The sequence below is a fragment of the Vipera berus genome (assembly GCF_964194415.1).
Source record: "Vipera berus genome assembly, chromosome: 1".
Taxonomy (NCBI): Eukaryota; Metazoa; Chordata; class Lepidosauria; order Squamata; family Viperidae; genus Vipera; species Vipera berus.
In genome coordinates, this window is record NC_138202.1 from 312,510,554 (window position 1) to 312,533,377 (window position 22,824).

At 36.5% G+C, this 22,824-nt stretch overlaps 1 protein-coding gene across 1 annotated transcript; it reads left to right on the forward strand.

Moving 5' to 3' along the window:
* Nucleotides 1-14: 14 nt before the first annotated feature.
* Nucleotides 15-12,954, forward strand: NSL1 (NSL1 component of MIS12 kinetochore complex; the record flags this gene model as incomplete). The annotated part of the gene is made up of 6 exons (XM_081312847.1): nucleotides 15-284; nucleotides 2,955-3,030; nucleotides 5,268-5,398; nucleotides 7,452-7,503; nucleotides 11,925-11,992; nucleotides 12,679-12,954. Coding segments are annotated over 6 exons (873 nt in total), but the record flags the coding sequence as incomplete, so codon positions are not given.
* Nucleotides 12,955-22,824: the final 9,870 nt, after the last annotated feature.

Below are 22,824 nucleotides of genomic sequence, written 5' to 3' on the forward strand. Positions count from 1 at the left end.
GCAAAGCATTAAATGAGGATCACTTCTACTTCCGGGTTGCGGAGGAAGTTAAGGAGGGCTTTGAAAGAGAGCGGGAAATGATAGCCGAAATGGAGGCGCTGCAGTTGACTGGGGATGCGGCAGTTTGTCCTCCACTGCCGCGTCAGGAGCCCCGAGTGCAGTGCCTTTCACGCCGATGGACGGCCGAGTTGCTGGATCATTGCAGACCTTTCGTGCGCAGACTCGGGGCCGGTCAGGCTGTTGACAGCGAGAACTTGGAACAGGCTGTGGAGGAAGCCCTTTGGGTAAGGGGAGTCAGACTGAGATGGCTTGGCCGTGGTGAGAGTTGGGCTGCTAGGAGGGATGGCGGCAGGTTTATTCTGATTGCTTCTCATTAAGATTACTTCTGTCAGAGGAAGACTTTAAATAAATATTGAATTGTTTGCGGGGCGTTGTTTGGTTGAATAGGGCTTAATTCTTTGGCTCTTTTATGACTCGTGGACTTCAACTCCCAGAATTCCTGAGCCAGCCGTGCTGAGGGGAAAGGGAGAGGTTTCCAAGCTGAGCCATGCCGGCTCAGGAATTCTGGGAGTTGAAGTCCACGAGTCATAAAACAGCCAAGGTTGCCTACCTGTGCCCTAGAGTGTCTTTAGTAAGGGGATGAGTAACCACTGGCCCCAAATAACTCTTCTACCGTTCTCAAAGATTGATTGCTGAAAACGGACATCTCAGATTCTTGTATCTTTCGAGGTCAGAAGCACACACAAGCTGTCGTATAACTTCTAAAATAAGCATTCACAATCCCTCTCCCACCGGTATGTACTGTATGATACGGTCCTAACCACTTTTCACCCTTAAACCTCAGGAATTATAAAAGCAGCATAAATGTTGCTGATTTTTAAATATAGTATGACACCAAGGCGTTTTATTTGTGATTTCTGTGAAGATAGGAAAAGCAATTATCAGTTGTAAAAATATTGAAAAACAATATGGAAGCAACAGAAACAAGTATTTTCATAAGAAGAAACATATAATTTACATAACAAAGATTCAAGGGGGAGGTTGCTGAGCATCCCTGAAGAAATTTCCCAATTAATGCAGAAATTGTTGTAGAAGTTGGTACTTTTGACACTGATCTTAATTTTTTTTTAAAAAAAACTGTATCAGAAGTAGCCAATAGAAACTAAGGTAGACTGGTAATTAATTACTAATAACTTTAAAATTTATTGTAAGTATTAAAATAAAACCTTGGCATTAAAACAGCCAATAAATGATTAGATAAAACTATGCAGATCATTCTGTTAGGAAAAGTTGCTGCTGTGTACTGTATTTACATGTATTTACCATGCAAGGTTTTTTTCCTAAAAGTTTGATATGTGTTTGTTACATTATGCTTGGAAATCCTGTTAAGTGATCTTTCCTTAGTAAGTTTGTTTAAATTTTGTAATTATGATAGTAAATAATGTAATTTTATACGCTCTGCATACTGTAAGTCAAGACTGGCTGGATTGTGGTCATCTAATGAGTTCATAAAAATCTGAAAAGACTGATTTTCAAATTAATAATGCCTCTGCCATTGCTAGCTTTGCATGCAGACACACACACCCCAAATTAAAAAAAGAAAACCCTATTTTGAAATCCAGAAAGTAATTTCTCACTACAGTATTGAGTTCTAGAGATTGCCTACCAGTTAGGATGTACTTTCTCTAGAGTACATGTCAGAGTTTCCTTTCTCTTATTTTACTGGTAATAATTAATTGTGAAAGTAGACAACAAGATAAGTTGCAGTTATTCCCTTGACAGAAATTAGTAGTATCCTTCTATATATGAAGTACAATCTGAACTGGACATTCCACTCTGATTCAGAAAGGGCAGTGGAGTTATTACATCCATTAATTTGCCTTGAGTTTTCTGTTTAACAACACACAGAGTTTTTTTCAGGTATTTGTGACTATATATTAATAGAGTTGAATTTGACATGTCTTTCTTATGAAAATACTTGTATCTGTAATGAGCATTTGTTCCCCATAATTGTATTTTTCCTGTTAGACCTTTCTTATATGTACATTGTTATGCATTCTGCTTGTTTATCATGCTAAAATGGACAACGTTCCTCCAAGCCTTCCTGTCCTCTACCATCTTCTGGAGTCCATTTAAGCTCACGCCTACTGCTTCAGTGACTCCATCCAGCCACCTCATTCTCTGTCATCCCCTTCTTCTCTTGCCCTCAACCTTTCTCAGCATTAGGCTCCTCTCCAGTGAGTCCTTCCTTCTCATTAGGTGGCCAAAGTATTTGAGTTTCAACTTCAGGATCTGGCCTTCTAAAGAGCAGTCAGGATTGATCGCCTTGCAGTCCAAGGGAATCGCAGGAGTCTTCTCCAGCACCATAGTTCAAAGGCTTCAATTCTTTGGCGCTCAGCTTTTCTTATGGTCCAACTTTCACAGCCGTACATTGCAACTGGGAAAACCATAGCCCTGACTATACGCACTTTTGTTGGCAGGGTGATGTCTCTGCTTTTTAGTGTGCTGTCTAGATTTGCCATGGCTTTCCTCCCCAGAAGCAAGCAACTTTTAATTTCTTGGCTGCAGTCCCTGTCTGTGGTGATCTTGGAGCCCAGGAAAATAAAATCTGTCACTACCTCCATTTCTTCCCCATCTATTTGCCAGGAATTGAGAGGGCCGGATGCCATGAACTTGGTTTTCTTTCTGCTGTAATGTTGGAATGCACCAAATGTTGGAAACTATTTTGTAATTTATCTATCAACATGGGAACATTGTGCTTGTAAATATTGTGGACTTGTTTTGCTGAATGGATGTGCTTTATCAGAATGCTGTTTAATCAATGTTTTGTTTATCGATGTCATTCCTTACTGGTCCATTTTGTGATGTAGCATTGGCAATGATGTAGCATTGGTATCTTTTTAAGAATTCATACATTATATATTTATATCTATATTTTTGTATATTTTGTACAGAACTTTGAAACAGCTGTACAAGAGAATATCACTGTTAATGGGCAGCTATGGCAGGAATCATCAAATCTTCAAAATGGTATATTATTTAAAAGCATCCTTAGAGTTAATATGCAAAATCTTGACTAATACTATTGGAAAATCTTATATATAATTACAGGTAGTCCTCGATTTACAACAGTTCGTTTAGTGACTGGTCAACGTTACAGTGGCACCAAAAACTGTGACTTATGACCATTTTTCAGTTATGACCTTTGCAGCATTCCCATGATCATGTGATCAAAATTCAGATGCTTGGCAGCTGGTTCATATTTATTACCATTGCTGTGTCCCAAGGTCATGTGAACCCCTTTTGCGGCCTCCTGACAAGCAAAGTCAGTGGGGAAGCCAGATTCATTTAACGACTGGGTTACTAACTGATCATCTACAGTGATTCACTTAACAACTATGGCAAGAAAGGTCGTAAAATAGGAGCTGTGACTAGAGGGGCCTTCGCCCAGGTTCGTCTGGTGCGCCAGCTGCGACCCTATCTGGACCTGGATGCCTTGCGTACAGTCACCCATGCACTTGTGACCTCTCGTCTTGACTACTGCAACGCTCTTTACATGGGGCTGCCCTTGAGAACCACTCGGAAGCTTCAGCTGGCGCAGAGTGCAGCTGCTCGAGTTCTTTTGGGGTTCTCCCGATACTCCCATATTACACCTCTGCTCCGTGAGCTGCACTGGCTTCCAGTTGCCTTCCGGGTGAAATTCAAGGTGCTAGTGATGACATACAAAGCCCTACATGGCGTGGGTCCAGATTACCTACGAGAGCACCTACTGCCAGCGTCAACATCCCTCCGTCCTGTGCGCTCCCACAGAGAGGGCCTCCTCAGGGTGCCACCGGTCAGAGAATGTCGGCTGGTGACCCCCAGTGGGAGAGCGTTCTCGGTGGGTGCGCCAATCCTTTGGAACAGCTTACCAGCTGAAATCCGGATGGCCCCCGACCTTCGCTCCTTCCGGCGTGATCTTAAAACTTATCTATTCCAACAAGCCGGCCTGGCCTGATGGATTTGGGGTTTAAAATTATTCTTACTTTATTGCTTTATTGTATCCTTACTTTATTGCTCTGTACACCGCCCTGAGTCCTCCGGGAGAAGGGCGGTATATAAAACAAATAAATAATAAATAATAATAATAATAATAAATAAAACTCAAATGTTTCACTTAACAATAGAAATCTTGGGCTCAGTTGTGGTCATAAGTCGAGGACTATCTGTATTTTGCTGTATTTACCCAGTCCCTGTTGTAGTACAATTCCTTGTAATGTTAGTTTGGTTTAAAAATATTAGTTATAGATACATTTATGGTGAGGAGACCATAACATAATAGATCATATACTTTATATGCCAAAAAGATTTCTATTCTTCTCCTGTCATCTCAGATTAAAGGGATCTATTACTGCCATCTGTTGGCCTGTTATAGTTTGTGGATGACAGTTTATAATTCATAAGATTCTCTAGTTTAAAATGATGTGAATAAAGTTAGAACATTTCTGGAAAAGTTGTATTATATTTCCTTTCAATTTCATTGCAATTGAATTATTGACTTTTTTTAAAAAAAAGCTATTTTATTTTAACTAGCAGTGATGAATTTTACAGAGCCAGTTTGGCACAACATTCTATATTTCTTAATACCTGGCTGCAGGAACGTTTGAGAGCCAAAGGGTTGCCTTCTGATGGATTTCATCTGCCAGAACGCAGTCCTTTCACTCTATCTGTTTAACAACCTAGGAGGCAGGTTAATAACTGCAAGTGGAAGTGCAGTCATCGCAGTCATTGAATGAAGCAGTCACGTGGGTGTTTCATTTAACGACCACTTTGCTCAGTGACTGAGATTCCATTACCAATTGTGGTCATTAAGTGAGGATTACCTGTAGCTGTATTTTTATTTTTACTTGGAGTACAGTTCCAGTCAGTTTGTTGGACATGATTCTTTGTTTCTTTTTCTTGATTTATGTCAAGAAACTAGTCTGTTTCTAGGCAATAATTTCTGCAGTAAATCATTATTTGTTTTTTTTTGTTGTTGTTGGTTTGCTTTTTATGGGTTTATCGTACAGTTTGTCATTTAACATAAATTCAAATTTGTTTCACAATTTTCATTTTAATAATGAATAAAAATTTTACTGTAATAAATCTTTCCCCTTCTCATTATACTTTCATGTATCTTTGCTGAAGATGATGATACATGTATTCTTTCTGTGCCAATTGAAGTTAAAAATATATCCACATACTATACTTTTCAAATATTAAATATTTCTATTTTTGTTGTGAAATAGACACAGACATCAAACTCCTTGAAGATCAGCTTGATGAATTAATTGTGAAAGTGGCTTCCAAGCGTAATCAGTATCCTAGAAAAATGCAAATAAATGTTGTTAAAGGCATTAAAATGCAACAAAAATTGTTGGTGAGTAATTTGAATTCTTAAGTCATTGGATGAAAATCTTTACTTTGAGAGAATCAGATAATGATTTTGTTTACTACAATAGCAGATGTCCATGAATATCAGATTATAGTTTATGAGCCTAGTTTAATATATTACTAAGGTGAGGTAATATTGTGATCACTAAAACCTGTCATAAACTATTGTGATGCAGGGAAACGCATATGCTTACTTACTTAAAGCTCCGAAAGGATGCTAGTTGGAAAGAGGTTCAGGATAGGAGATGATATAGACACACATACAGCCAGTACTTACAAAGATTTTTATTGTGGACACTTATCAGTTTTATATAGCCACCCCTTTTAATACATGACTCTGGGTAGTTTACAATCAGTCCAAAACAATATAAAAGTAGCAAAAATACAATGTAAAGCAATAAATATATATAACCATATCACAAAACTCAGACCCAAGGTGATCCCAACCATCCATAGCATTACAGCTACTGCACATGCTCTAGCAACCCACAGGGAGACGGGTAACATAGCCCAGTCAAGGGGTGCACATAAGTACATTTTGCATCCCCATATGGAGCATATTACAGTAATCCATATGAAAGGTGTGAGTGATTGTAAGCAGGATGTGATTCCTATGCTAATAAAGTAGCGTGATTTAGTATTACACAAGTGAAAATATTTACAAACCAGTATGTTCATAAGAATATACAGTAATAAATGTTAACCTAGTTAACTCTCCTCCCTCTCAAGTCTTTTTCTTTCACTATTTATTTGTACTCTATTATGACTTTTTCTTCCCCTCCCTATCAATTATTGAGACGGAATGTCTGTGAGTTTTTTTCCCCAGCTCTTTGCTACCAAAAAAAGGCGTTATTTCACATAGTTCCACTATTTTCCTTCTAAATCTCCAAACATACATCACGGTGTCTCCTCCTGGTCTTTCCACACTTTTTCAAATCAGTCCAGCATTTTCTTCCTGATCTTCCTTCTTGTCCCAGGACCAGTATCTCTGTACTTGGCAGACTCTACTCCAAGTGATGTCCTCTGCAGCAGCATGTCCTGCAGTATCTGAATTATTATTTTTTTAAAAAAACCTTTCTTCTGCTTATTATTGCTCTTTTTATAAACTGTAGCCAAGACATATATGTGCCATTGTATAGGTGCCTTCTAGCATTTTCCCCTTTCTGCGTATGTGCTGTTTGTTTTGGGGCATACACGCATTCCAGTTCTGTCTTACTGGCTTTCTCAGGGCACTAAGTTGCATACGTCTGAGTTTGAGAACACTTGCTTTGCAGCTTTTCCTTAAAATATATATTTATTTTGTTTCAAACAAGATTAAACTACAAAATACAGAACTGCGAAAAAAAAAGGTTTTGAGCAAAAGAAAAATATCTGTAAAATATTTTCAGGAAACCAGTGATGGCTGTTCAGTTACTTATAATCACTGATACATTTTTTTATAGAAGTTGGTATTTTTTAAATAAGAAATCCAGCTTATCCTAAGTCTTGCAGTAGGGGGCACTGTTTTATTAGTCATCCAAATTGCTGTAAAATTAGGTAATATAGAACTTTGATTGTTTAGATTAGAATGTAAAATATATTGTAATAGCAGCATTTAACTCATCTAATTAATACAGGTAGTCCTCTCTTATCAGTGGAACTCTGTGACTAAGCAGTGTGATTATAACTATGACAGTAGTCCAGTTGCCACTGTTATGTGAATCCTAAGTGATCAAAAGCATCCTGTCGTCATATGATTGCCATTTACAACCTCCTGCCAGTTTCCCTATTCATTCTATTTGACAAAAGCCAGCAGTGAAAGTCATAAATGACAATCTTGTGGCTGTGGGACGCTGCAACATCATAATTGCAAGCCATTTCCCAAGCACCCAAATTGTTATCTCATTATCGTGGGGGACACTGCAGGGGCTGCAACTACGAAGACCTGCCATAAATAACCCCTAGTTCAGCAACTTCAGAAGGTGACTGTATGATCAGTCAGGACTTATAATGCAAACAAAGGAAAGAGATTTTGAATGTATTTTTTTTTGTATGCTTAGGGATATCAACCTGTTGTGAACTGTCAAGACATAAAAGTTGAACCTTCTCAAGGTAATTTTCTGAATGATGTGCTTCATTTCTTTTCATAGAATATAGCAATTATATGTTTTAAATACTCCATAACTATCTGTTCTTACAGATATAATGAGAGAGAGAGAGGAGAGGAGATAAAATCTGGCAATATGGGGGAACATTTTATGCATCTGATGTGAATTCTTAGTGGGAAAAAAGCGTATCTTACAAAGTCTATAAGACAGCCTTTTCTAACCCTGGAAAAACCTTTGAAATAATCTTCATGTCTTGGAAACCCTGCGTAACAATTGTGAAAAATAGAAAAACTTCACAATAAAATTCACTTTTAGCCTATATACTATCCATAATTTTTAATGTTAAAAGTACAGCAAAGTCTTGGGCTAGCAGCTAAGTTGGGGTGTGTAAATACCACTAATCACTGTGAGCACTAACATTATGTATCCAAGGTTCAAGTTCTCACAGAACCCTGACTAAAAAAAATGCCTTTAAGGTAAAAAAAACAAACTATGAATTTGGGTACAATGCTTTGCAGGAAAAAAACAGAATGCCATATAAAGTTTATGGTCTTAATTCTACCACTTTCCAGGCCATACTGCTTAGACCGGGGAATGGGCAATTAATTTTCTCAAAGGACCACGTGAGAAACTGGAACTATGAACTATGAACCAATACGCTGAAGTTATTATGAATGAATTTATTTGCAGTCTGGAATTTGCATCTATCCCTGTGCAGTAACTACAGTTCAATAGAAACGAAAGATAGAATTATCAGCTTTCATTTCCTTGTTTCATTTCCCATGTTTTGGAAGCAGTATAAACATCTAAGTTTTTAAATACTTCTCTGATGTACAATTGTGTAATATTCTGCCAGGGCAAATAAATAAGGATTATTGGAGTAGATTGATGGGAATAATCCAATTTCTTTTCAAATGAGGTAAATCGACTTTAGAAAAACTTACAAGCAGTTGTTTTGTAATGATTTTACAATATATATAGTGTGTTGTAACTCTTCCCATTATCTGTATTTTACAGATGGAGTGCAGAAGTAAAGGGCAATTACTTTCCAAGTTCAGTCAAGTTGATCATAAATCATCCAGAAAGAATTTATTAATGTTATGATACTTTTAGTTTTCACAGAGTTTTAGAAAGTTCAAGAGGACAGTTCTTAGCTCAATGACTTTCTAATATGAAAGGTAGCAATGTAAAGAGAGTGAAGATTTTTATTTTTATATTTGGACTCCTTTTTTAATGTGCCTCTGAGTCAGTGTTGACTCCTAGCAAAAAGCTGGACAAGTCTCTGCAGTTTTCTGGGCAATATTTTGGAAGTGGTTTGCCATTTCCTTCTTCCTAGGGCTGAGAAAGAGTGAATGGCCCATGGTCACCCAGCTAGATTGCACTTACTTATGGCTGGTTATAGTAGGAAAATAGAAATTAGATTTGGGAAAGAGATTCAAAGAGCAAAAGTAGGAGCATCACACAGGTGCTGGGGAAAGCAAAACTGGAAACTAAGGAAACAAGAACGGTGAAAATAGACATTATATGAGAAAACCTCACCCTAATATCGATAAAGCTAGCATGCAAAGAACTGCATGGTCCTGGAGGCTTTCCACTATATTTTTTCTAGGTTTAACATTTTTATTAGATACATTTTAATTGTATCTGCAAAAAGCAAAAAGTACTACTAACACAAAACTATTTGCAAAAAATTGCTTTTGTTGATATTGGCTGGAGGGGGCACCGTATAGTTACCAACAAAGTTTAAAGGGCTAAAAGTGAGCATTGGGTATGGCCATAGGGTTATTTGTCTATATATTTATTTTGAATAATTGATATGGCTGCTTATCTCACAGCAGTGAGTTTTTTCAGCTTATGAAAATTTTGAATTCAAAATCTGAAACACACACACACCCCCAGTGAGGGTCTTCCTGCAAAATAAGCAAGATACTATTCCATAGAACAGACATGTCAAACACAAGGCCCGGGGGCCAGATCCGGCCCGCGAAGTGGTTTCATGTGGCCTGTGAAGCCATCCTGGAAACAGTGAGGGAACGGCCCCCACTGCCTTGGCCCTGGCCCAGAGACCCTCCTTCTGCCAGAGACCCTCAGATCTGTCCCACTCCTGCCCAGGCCCCCATAGGCACCCTTGATGTGAACGATGTAGAGCTGGCCACGCCCACCCAGTAGGCCATACACACTCTAGCCACGGCCACCCAGTAGGCCACACCCACCCGGCCCCCTGAGGGCAATCGCAATGCTGATGTGGCCCTCAATGAAATTGAGTTTGACACCCCTGCCATAGAAGGAAGAAACAAGTATAGCTGGTGAAGAAAATTGCAGGGGGGGGGAAGTGGATTATGTCTTTGACTCCTGGTGGCTGTCTGAACTAGTCCCTACTGTTTTCTTGGCAAGATTTCGGAAGTAATTTGCCATTGCCTTCCTAGAGCTGAGCATTGCTCAAGATACACTGCTTGAATGTGTGCCCATTTGTCTTTATCTGAAGAGTGGTTTCCCAAATTGTTTGAGTTGAGAAAGGTTACTTGTTAGTCAAAACTGATTTTGTGATTTTGTATTTGTTTAACATGTAGATTGTTCCTAGGTCACAAATACATGGAAAATCTTAGATAACTTAGAAATTTACTTGCTTTATTATTCCTCCCCTCTTCCTGGAAAATATTGTATTGTGAAGTTTTTAGAAGACTTGGGTGGACCTATACGCTGCTCTAGCTCATACATTTATTGCATATAGTAGCAGTATAGAAGTAGACAATTTCATATGGGTGATTTTTAAGAAATATAAAGAGAAAGCTTGAAAGTTCACTGTGCCCTCAAGACTTGTATGTAATTGTATTAAGAACCTCAATGTATATTATGCTTTGCAGTTATAATGAGGACATACAGGTAGTCCTTGACTTACAACAGTTCATTTAGTGACCATTCAGTGACCACTGAAAAAAGTGACTTATGACCATTTTTCACACTTATGATAATTGCAGCATCTCCATGGTCATGTGATTTACATCTGGATGCTTGACATCTGGTTCACATTTATGACGGTTGCAGTGTCCCAGGGTCATGTGACCACCTTTTGCAAACTTCTGAAAAGCAAAGTCAATGGGGAAGCCAGATTCACTTAATAACCGTGTTACTAATTTAATAACTACAGTAATTCACTTAACAAATGTGGCAAAAAAGGTCGTAAAATGGGACAAAACTCAGTTAAAAAAATTTCCCACTTAGCAACATAAATTCTCTGCTCATTTGCGATCGTAAGTCAAGGACTACCTGTACTTCATATCATCTCTTAATAGAGATTATAATTACAATTACTATTTACTGTTCTTTATTACTGATGTACAGTTTAGAATTCAGCACTGTGTTTTCCAGATAGATTAATCTAGGGTTTATGCAGTTTTGGGTTAAATAATCCTAGGAATTTCCCTTTCAGAATTCTGATTATTATGGTTCAGGAGCTGCAAAAAGAAAAGACGTGTCTGTTGATTTACTGGAAATCAGCATTTATGATATTTGATACAATAGTGATGAAAAATTTGTCCTTGGAAAAATAGGAGATAAATAGTTTACAACAGTATAAATATATATATGTGTAAGTTTAATTTTAGAAGTTTCTATCAGAAAATCTTTTAAAATGTGGTTTTAAACTAAATATTAAGCTAAATGGGATAATTAAAAACAACTTGAAGATTTTTACTCCTTTGTTTAACTTTGTTAAAAAATACTATGAAATTGCAATACACAAGAGCTTTTATTATCCACCCAGCTGTACATATTAGAAATTTGTGGGGGAAGGGACTGTGAAATCCTGGAAGGCAATATTTATTTACAAATCTGCTATTGTTTTTTCTGTTGTTTTACACTGTAATCATTTATTTCTTCCATGGAGTTCTGATTAGTTTATTTAGCTATTTTTCTGTCATCCCTTTGAAACATTGTATGATTTAGATTATAAGGAGATATGACCAATCTAAAGCAATGGTAAATTAAATTGCATGCTGAATATGGATTTTGAATGAAGTATCCCTAACTGAGTTTCTTAGAATCTCACTATATCAGATGAGTAGTTGTATACTGGTCTGTGATAGGGAAAGGGTTTATTTTTAGTTTTGCATGTTTCAGATGTATTTTAGAAATGATTGTATATTTAATGCATTGAATGTCACAGTATATGACTCCTTATCAAAAAATAAACTGATAGTAAATTGCAGAATGAAATAACATGGTCCACAAAACATTTGTATTTTTACAATTTTGGAACTTTTCTTTTTAGATGTTGAATAAAATACCCTCTTTAGAATAGTAGATGGCCCATGATACTATCTCGATATCATTTCCTCTCTCTCCCTCTTTTACATTACAATGCAGCAGATTGATGTTTTTCTTGGTTTATCTTGTAAGAGAATACATGAATCTTTTTTCTTCCAGATCAGTCTATGGTAGAACTGAGACTTTCAACGAAAAATATGTCTAGACATACTGGAGAATCATTTAAGGTGAGGTTTCTAAAGATAAAATAGATTGTATTAGTTGATTAATTGACATAATGACTCAACTCCAACTAACTTAAGATAGTCAGTTTTAAGTACAACAAAGTCTGGTCCAAGTTAGTAACATTCATAATCTAGAAACATAACTGTGAAAAATTACACATTCCGGTCCCCAAATATTTCACTGCTCTCTGGAATGCAATGATATATTAGTTCTAGAAAGTCTGTCTTTCCAGAAATGTATTTTCCAGGATAGTAAGTGGTTGGTGGTGTTCTCCAAATATCCATTTCCAGGGAATGCATAGATTTACAAATTCCTAACTTTAACTTATTGTCAAGCAATATTATAGGACACTTGTGAAAACCTGATTCATTAACTGTTTTAAGAAAAGACAATAGAGGTCTCTTATTTTTCAACTGAATAGATTTATTCAGAATTTGTCTGCTGTACTTAGTATCATCTACATATATTTTGAATCTACAACTCCCAAAATTTCAGTCCTTTTAAATGTGTACTGAAATTGCAAAGCGATATTACGGAAGGTTTGTAATACATAGCACATATGAATTAATGTTTAGTGTACTATTGCTAAACTTCATTAAAGCAGTTTAGGTATTGTAGTACTCCTGGGATATAGTAGCCCATTTTGAATAACCTGGAATTGTTTTTGTTTTTCTCCTGCCATCTCCAGTCACTGTCATCCCTTGTAGAAAAAGCAGAAGACTTCTCAAAAGCATTGTCTTTACAACAAACTTTGGAACAATGCAGACTCCATCAAGAAATCATGTTTAACTCTGAAGTTAAAAAAGAGGATAAAAATGATGTCAAAAACCTTACATCACAAGTGGAAGTTACACCTTCACGAACTGCTAGCAGTAATTCTGTCGTACTCAAAATGAAGAGATCATCATGTTCTCCACAGAGACTCTACCCACTCCGACAAAGAAAACTTAGTCACGATACATGAACACAGCCATTCAGTTTTTCTGATTTTTTGTTCTAGTTTATATAGCATCCTAATGATCTCCTGGAATCCATATAATCAAACAAATTTTGTTTGATAGTGATGAAGTTTGATACTGGATCCCTTTAGCTATTCTGTAAAATACTGAAGCATATTAAATTTTAACATTTTTGTTTGAAACTAAATTTACCTACAGTATATTACAGCAGAATGATCTTCTACAAGGACTTTGACTTGTTTATGAAAACATAAATGCTTTAATGGTAATCTTTCCAAACATTAGGTAATGCTCTTGATACATGAAGTTGTACATTTCCATAGCAAGGAATCTTGCTAAGTGGAACTTCAAAAGAACTATAAGCAGAGCATCTGTAAATGGAGTTTCAAAGAACAACTCCTGAAATTTCTGAGGCAAATCCTCAATCCTTTAGATGCACATTAAGGGGTATCTAGTTCCCTGTAACTGTTTGTGGATTTCTACATCAGCATACTTTTAAAATTAGCTCAACATGTGTATATGTTCATTATAGCTATAGGCCGGGGTTAAAGATTAAAGTATTTTTAGCTGCAGTTTGTGTCCTCACTATAGTCTAAAAAGTAATGAGGAAGAAGTGTTGTTTGGTGCTAATATACAGGTAGTCCTTGACTTACAATAGTTTGTTTAGTGACCGTTCAAAGTTACAATGGCAGTGAAAAAAGTTATGGCCATTTTTCACACCTATGACTGTTGCAGCATCCCCTTAGTCACATGATCAAAATTCGGATGCTTGGCAACTGGTTCATGTTTATGACAGTTGCCGTGTCCCAGGGTCATATGATAAGTTTTTGTGACCCAACAAGCAAAATAAACAGGGGAGCCAGATTCACTTAATGTTACTAAAATTTGCAGTGATTCGCTTAACTGTGGCAAGAAAAGTTGTAATATAGGGCGAAACTCGCTTAACAAATGTCTCACTTAGCAACATGAATTTGGGGTTCAATTGTTGTAAGTCAAGGACTACCTATATTGCTCTTTCTCTCCTGCATTCCCTTTTCCCTGAGCCATGACAAGTCTTCTGGGAATTTGATTGGGGGAAGTACAATGTACTTTCACATCATCATTTAGTAAATGGTCACGTTGCAAAGAAATATCAAGTTTTGTGCTCCCGAGAAACTATCAATAATGAATTGTTTTGTTTTACTTTGCTGGTTTTCATGGTATGCAAATTAAAAGGGCTAATTGAGTTGGCCTTAAATCTATATCTCAAGAAGATATAGTAATTGTAAGATTAAAGGTAAGGTAAAGGTTCCCCCGCACATGCGTGCTAGTCATTTCCGACTAGGGGCCGGTGCTCATCTCCGTTTCAAAGCCGAAGAGCCAGTGCTTGTCCGAGGACATCTCCGTGGTCATGTGGCCGGCATGACTGGACGCCAAAGGCGCACGGAACACTGTTACCTTCCCACCGTAGTGGTCCCTATTTTTCTACTTGCATTTTTACATGCTTTCGAACTGCTAGGTTGGCAGAAGCTGGGACGAGTAGCAGGCGCTCACTCTGCTACGCGGCACTCGGGATTCGACCCGCCAAACTGCCGACCTTCTGATCGACAAGCTCAGCGTCTTAACCCACTGAGCCACCGCGTCCCTTTAATTGTAAGATTACCAATCTATATATTACTTAAAAATCACTTTGCCCATTATATAATTATACAGTTCTAGTAATTTCAATTGAAGTTGGTTTTTTTATTCTTGTGAAAAGAATTTTTTGTAATAGTTGATCTTTGAATATTTAGATGTCTTTTTGCTAAATCAAATTAGACTGTAGTTTGAATTGCATACAGGAAGCAAGCCAGGTGACAGAGTCTAATAGGCTTGCTTAAGCAATATATATTCAAGGAGAGCTATACAAAAGTAATTCTGGACTTGGTATTGCTGAAGTTGTATTGTAAATTACCAGTATTTTCCGTTAATTTTTTTAAAAACTCAGTTCCTCCAGGTTTCTGAACTTCAAGTGCTTTTTCATTTTATTTGGATTTTTTTAAAAAAAACAAAACCAAATTTTATTGATTTTCTAGTTTTACATCCAAATATTTAGAAAGCAGCGCAGTGGTTGGGTAGTCAATAGTTCAATAACAAAATCTTTTGTACATGTCTCAGGTTGCATCATCAAAAATTCCCTATTTCCCTTAACGTTTACTGTATCACATTCAAGCTAATACATTTCCTGTTATAGCACATTCAATTAAGACATTTATCAATATATTTTTACTTATACATATCCATGTCCTGTTTTTAAATTTTACCTAATTTCAATTTTCAATTACAGTATTCCAATTTAACCTCTGATATCCATAGTATTTAGATTTCGGGTAACCCAAATTTCCTTTATTTCTCTACATAACAATTGTCATATCTAAAATACACATATTACTTAAATATATTATTATTTTATTTCATAACCATGTTTTATTTCTCATCCTAGTACCTCATCACTTACTAATAAAATATCCTTTATTGTCTCAGTCCATCTTCTGTATTATAATTCAAAACTATATTCTAATAGCTAATTTTCATTTCCCTTATAAATCAAAGTCCTAAATATTAAGCCAATTGATACCTTTTTAAATCTCCCTTTAGCCCATTAAGTGAGATTTTAGGCTCTTCTATCATAAATCAAAAGATCCCGCTTTTTAAATCTAACTCTGGCTTTCTTTTTGTGCCAAGCAGGCTTCCATACCAGTGCCTTTAAATTCTCAGGTGGATCTCCATTCCTGTACATGTTACTTGAATCAAGGGAGAACATCTAGTTAGCAATTTTCCAGAGGAACTGGCCCATTTGTAATCATTAAATTGTTGCCCTAGTAGTTTGAATCTCAGTGTTTGGTTTGGTATATTTGTCTTCAGTTCAGTCTGGTCTTCTTCAGGTTTCATCTGATTTAAGTAAAAAGATGTCCAATGTTGTGATTGTTGTTCAGTTGTCTAGGTTTTCAGTATGCTGTACTTGTTGATCTTTAGCACCCTCCATCTTAGTATTGCTTTCTTCTGCTTCTCTTGCTTTTTGGATTGTAGGTTTTTTAGTTACAGTTAGGGTTTGGCTGTCAAAGTTCTCAGTAGGTTGTACTTGTTGTTCTTTAAAGTCCTCTGTCTTGATATAAATTTCTTCCTCTTCTATTGCTTTTTGGATTGTAAGTTCTTCAGTTGGAATCAGGGCTTCATTTTGTAAATTTAAGCTGGTGCCTTTGTCTTTCAGTCTGGATTTCATTACCTTAGTGGCTTCAAGGATTTTTTCAAGTATGAGCTTATAATTAGCTGAAATTTGTTGGTGGTATTTCTCCATTTCAATGATGGTTACAGATAGTCCTTTAGTGGAGGCTATTTTTAATAAGAGTCAGTGAATGTTCACCTCCACTATTCCTAAGAGTTGTTTTCACTGCCCAGCTGTTTCAGCTTCTTATCTCTTTTAGATAATACCAAGGACAGGTCTAGGCTGTAAGCAGGTCTCTCAGTCAAAGATATTCACTTGCTGTACCAGGCTTCACACATGAGATGTCCCCGATAGCATGTAAAGTCTTTTTCCAAACTCATGTTAGGCTTTTATCCAGTTTAATTCTTTTTTTTCCAACTTTTAACAAGTAGATAAGGTAATAGGTCCCTGTAGAAATAGGAACTTTTTGGGACCCCAAATATCCAAAAAGTGCAAGTCCAGTTATTTAGTTGTTGTTTTAGTTATTTTTTTAGGTGTCTTTTTAGTGGTTCTTTTCAAAGCTTTATTTCCCCAAGATAGACAAACGCCACCATTTTAAAGGGGGAAGGAGAAATTTCAAGAAGCTTTTACAGAAAGTGCTTGGGATAGAGAGAAGTTAAGGTAAGGTGTCACCCAATTCCTCCAGGGTGCTTTTGTTGGGCTTGGTGGTGATTTTGGCCTTGGTTGGTAATGGCTTAATTATCGGCCATGTTAATGGCCTATCTTTTCTCCGTCGGTCCGAAGAGCTGCCCCGGATCAAATGGAAGGGCTGCCGCCCTTCTGCGATCAAACGGGGGTCCTCCTCACGGTCGTCACCCCTCCAGGGTAACAACCCTTTTCAGGGTTTCCCAGCGGAAGAAAAACACGGCGGAGAGAGCAATTTCGTTGCATGTCCCACTGGCGCCGCGATCACAAACCGGAAGCCCTTGGATTTTAAAATATAAATGATCTATAAATTTTCTAAATCAACATTATACCATTTTCTCTTCTTTTTTACCTTATTTACAGTACCAGACTAGAAACCCAGGACACTGTGAATTCTAATCTTATTTTAGCCATTAAAGCCAGCTGGATGACTTTGTGTCATTTACTCTCACTCTCAGCTTTCCACGTCATGCTCAGGAGAGAAGCCATTCAGTCAATTCCTGCAACAGCCAATGGATCAACACTTAGTTGATCTACCACCACCCCTGCCCCCAAGACAGCTTTCTGAATCAGCAGGGTTTGGTTTTTTCCCTGGTGACAGACAGGTGATTTTACCGCCAAAGCCGGCTCTTTGGTAGTACCCTTCCTGCATTTGAATGGGAGCTACTAGGAATGGCCCAAAATGTCCCTCAGCTGACTGTGGACTTACCTGAGAAAAGGGCCTAGAAGGTTGCAATTTTCAATGGGAGTGGTCAGAGGGCTGGGCTTCCATCTTTTCCTTCCAGCTGCCTGTTGCCTTAAGAACGCCTAGGTTTTAACAGAATGTTTTGATATTTTCTTTTTTGATTTTTACTTTTAAATGTTAATGACTAGTTAACATGAGAGACAGCAGACTGGGTAGTGAAAAAGATTTGATTTACATTTGTATGAAACTTTCACTATAGGGATTTCATACTTTATAATTTTTTAAGAGGTCCGGTTTTAATTTTTTGAAAAAAATTGATGAAAGTCTCTCTTTTTTATGCTGGGAAAGTTCTTTTCAACATTTTTCAAGGCTAATTTGCATGATGCTTTTCCTGTCTTTGAGAGGAGCTTTTTATGATTGGCTGTAAAAGTTCAGCTGCAATAGTTTAACTACTGAAGTATCGTAGACTATATCAAAACAGTCAAAATACAAATGATAAGACAAAGCTTTTGGGGAAAGTTGGGAAAAAAGAATTCTTTTCAACTTACAAGCCCAATTTGAATATATGGATAAAAAGCTTGATAAACTAACAGTGGTTTTCAACCACCTCGAAGAAGGTAACCAAATGCAAATAACAGCAGTTGCAATCAGATGGATAGGAATGTAATTTGCTGCCGGTAGACCTGAAGGATGAAGCTGATTTGGAAAATGCAAGTTGCTTAGGAGGTATGGATTGTAAAGACAAAGTTGATAGAATTTTCCAGGGATGAACTCGACTTTCTCAAGAAGATTGATGGAAATTGGAGAATGGTTTATTATATTCAATTAGAAAAGAAATATTAAGAGATGTTGAATTACAACTTGCAGGAGACTTTTGAACAGCAAATACTGTGGAGATATACACAACAAAGACTTATGACTTTGGGGAATAAAATCAACTTAGGAAAGATCCCATTTAATATCTTAAAGAAAAGCCTTATTAAGAATCAATTGAGGATATTTGATCCTGGCAGACCAGAGACAATGATTGTGGTGATTTATGGTAGATCAGAAGCTGTTGTGGACTTTCTGGTAGACTTGAGGGTTTTGAAGTTTAATTTATCTGTTGGTTTTACCTGTTAACTATGTTCCCATATAATAAATAGATGTCAGGCCAAGTGGTTTGGGTGAACTGTTGTAGAAATGTATAAATTGTGTGCCTACTTCGGAAGGGGGGAGAAGGTATAATCTTTGAAATATATTTATCAGTATTAATGGGGGGACAATTTAGGTAATGTCTGTTTTTATGCACATTTTTTGTGTAGACCAGGGGTAGGCAACCTTGGCTCTTTTATGACTCATGGACTTCAACTCCCAGAATTCCTGAGTCAGCTGCCCCTGGTGTAGACTTACCAAGTTTTGTTTTGTGTTTGTATTACTTTTTTTCCTTTTTTTGAGTTTATATTTTAATGTTTCAAATAAAATTAATATTAAAAAGGGTAAAAAGAACACTCAGTTGATCCAAATAAATGAAAAGAACAACCTCAAGAATTCATTATTTCTTGAAGAAAAACATTTTGAAGGAAAGAAAATGGCAAAAATACAAGTAGCAAATATATTGCTTTTATTTTTAAAAAACCTCTGATGATTTATTCTTTTCAATTAGAATAGAATAGAATAGAATAGAATAGAATAGAATAGAATAGAATAGAATAGAATAGAATAGAATAGAATAGAATAGAATAGAATTTATTGGCCAAATGTGATAGACACACAAGGAATTTGTCTCCAGTGCATAAGCTCTCAGAGTACATGCAAAACAACAAAGTAATAATAATCATAATATCAAAGTAATGCTAATCAGAATAACAAGGTAGTGGAACAGAAGGCTAAAAGTAATACAGCCATGCTACATGGTTAAATAGACATAAGGCAGTACTGTAGGAATTAGGTGTTCAGTAGAGTGATGGCACAAAGAAAAAACTCTAGTTGTTTTGACATGCAATGCTCTATAGAGGTGTCTCAAGAGAAGGAGTTGAAACATTTAAGTCCAAGATGTGAGGGGTCTGTAAATATTTTCTCAGCCCTCTTTCTGACCTGTGCAGTATATTTAATTTTTTTTATTTATTTTAATTCCATTTATATCCCGCCCTTCTCCGAAGACTCAGGGCGGCTTACAAGCTTAGCAGTAGCCTTCATTCTATGTATATGCCTGCTTATTAGGGCTTTCATATAGGTCCTAATGGAAGGCAAGCTGGTTATGATATTTTTTTGCAGTTCTAAAACTGCTGTACCAAAACCAGACCGTTATAAAAATACAAATGACAGACTTAATAGTTCCTCTGTAGAACTGTATCAGCAACGCCTTGGGCAGTCTGAAGTTTCTGTCTTGATGCTGGAAGAACATTCTTTGTTGTGTCTTTTTAACGATGGTTCTAATGTTAGGCATCCATTTCAAATCCTGTGAGATTATAGAACCCAAAAACTTGAAGAACTCTATGGTTGACACTGTGTTGTCTAACATAGTAAGAGGTGGTAGAATAGGAAATCTCTACAGTTTTAAGCGTGTTCAGCTCCAGACTGTTCCAGCTGCACCTCAGGGCCAGTTGTTCAACCTTCTGTCTATTTGCAGACTTATCATCTCGAATGAGACCCACCACCTCTATTTCTAAATTGATTTAGTTCTGTTACTATGTACACAAAAATGAAGATGATTTTAGTATTTTTTAACTGTATCATTCAGAACCTCTTGCTGTTTTAAATGCTGTTCCATTTTTTTGCTAATTTTCCTGAAATTAGGAGGCAATAATAAAACTATGAATAGAATTAGTTAATTCTCCTAAATATTCAGATTCTTTGAAAATGAGACTGTGAGTCGCTATTATTTCTTAACTGATGGACTTCCCCACTACGTGTGCATTAATTTTAAAATCTGAATCTTCTATTAACTTCTATTAATTCTGAAAGGCAATTTTCTATTTGTAAAGCAATAAACATGCTGTTTCCCTTAAATAACTAAATTTATCTGTTTAAATCTAGGAATGATCTTTTATGATTCATGTGTTACAATAGTTAGCCTACCTTAAAAATAAAAGTTTTGAGTTCTAAAATCAAGTTCTCTTTGTATCAATCATTCTGCTGTCCTAAACATACTGGCAAATAATTGTCACTGAATTGTCTAAGAATGAGGTTATATACTGTATTGTATTTCAGAGGTCGTTCTTTTTATAGCTATGGTGTTGGATTTTTTTAAATGTAAACACTTTCAGATGACTATACTTTGGAGCATTGCAGTTTGTAAGATTCAGAAAAATGTAAAAGATTAATTGTACATTGATGGATGACTTTCTGTTTTAGTTTTTATAAAAGCAAGAATATTGGAGTACATATTAAATTTTGTAAAGAGTATAACAAGTGATTTCAAAGCTGGGAGAAGGAAGGAAGGAAGCAAGGCAGTGCTATTTGAAGAAGGAAATCTCTCTCTGTGTGTGTGTGTGTGTTTGTGTGGATATCTATCATTTTGAGATGAGTAATGTTGCCTCTGATTGGGAGAGCACTATAAATTCCAACTGCAGATAGGTAATGACATCTTGAAACTCAGGAAAGATAAATCAGTAGACTTTTAAATGACTTATACAAGAAAATTCTGTTTAATTATGCCACTATTTGGCTGACTTAGAAGAAGTCTGTCCTTTTTTTAAGGCTTAAAATATTTCTTCACTTGAAATGTCACAACATTCAACTTTATATTTTTAACTTGACTGTAAACTGGCATTGCATCAGAAGGCGTCTGGTTATTTTCTTAATATAGCTTAGGTTTTCAGATGGATACATAATAAAACTGGTTGCTTAATCCCTATATGCATATAGCCTTCGTAGTTATAGTATACAGAGCTTCAACAACAACAAAATACTGAAATTTAATGGTGAATAGAATAGAATATAGAATTTGGTTTCCATTGAGTAACTAATTAAACTTCAATATCCTATTAAGTGAATTTAGTTTTTAATGGCTTCTTACCAATATTCACCAGTAAAATTTTATTTGTCCATATGTTGAACTTTGAGATATGCAGGTTCTCTCCAAGGTACTTGATATTAAGAATATGGAGGGATGATTATCAAGTGTTCTATAAAAGTCTATCTCAGTGCTAATGTATGATGAATAGAACTTAGATTTCTATTATGCAAAAGACAATGGAGAATAGTCCTTTCCGCTCTCAAAATCCATTGCAGCTTAGCTTTTAAAAACCAGTTGTCTTTTATATTCATGCTTTTCTAGTTTAAGGTTATAGATTAATGCAAAAGCCTTTTGTGTTTTACAAAACACAGTTGACACATTTTAAAATTCAGTTATACTAACTAAATGTGGAAGTGGTTCTTTTTTTCTCAGTCTGGTTTGGGAAGGACAGTGTCTAGATAGAATCAGGCATATGAGCTGGTAAGATGGGATTGGAAAGTCAAAATTTCTTTGAAGGAGGCAGTGACAAACCACTTCCATATTTCTGCCAAAATAACTACATGGCCCATGAAATCAGGAGTTGAGCTCAACCTGAACTACATTTTTCACAGTATATCCATGTCATGCAAAAAGCTCCTCAGTTCAGTCTTCGATACCTTTAAATCAGGGTTGTGAGAAATTTGTTTGAAATTCAGCAGTGTTGTTGCACGTCAGTATAAATTACAGAAGTAAACATCTAATAGCCTTACTGCACAAGGCAATTTTCTATATAGAATGTGAATTCCTTCATCTACTTCTAAGATATCCAACAGCTCTTAAGCTTGATTGACAAGCAGCCCAATAACTCTGCAACCTTGGAAAGTTCCAAGGGTAGTTGAGCAGCAAGTCATAGATGTGCGCTTTTTGCCTTTGTGTCACCTTTTCATGTTTCATGCCTTTCAAAGCATGTTTTGTCCATTAGACATTTCACCTGCAAGCTTGTGCATCTAATAAAATGCAAATCAGTGTATTGGTTAATGATAGACTAAATTGCAGAGATCAAAGCTCGAGGTTTCCACAGCTGAATAATCACCCTCTCTCAACTCAGCTTTATCCTGTCGATTACTTGAGAGGAAAAGGCAAGTGATAGGGACTTCATCTTGAGCTTCTGAAGGAAAGGAGATACACCCAATTAGGTAAGCAATGATCAAAATTATCCACTTCCCAGTGCATTTTACACTTTAGAAGTTTAATCTATAGTTTAACTTTCCACAGAAATAAAGGTAAAAAAGGTAAAGGTAAAAAAGGTAAAGGTAAAGGTCCCCCCCCCCCCCCGCACATGTGTGCTAGTTGTTTCCAACTCTAGGGGCCGGTGCTCATCTCCGTTTCAAAGCCAAAGAGCC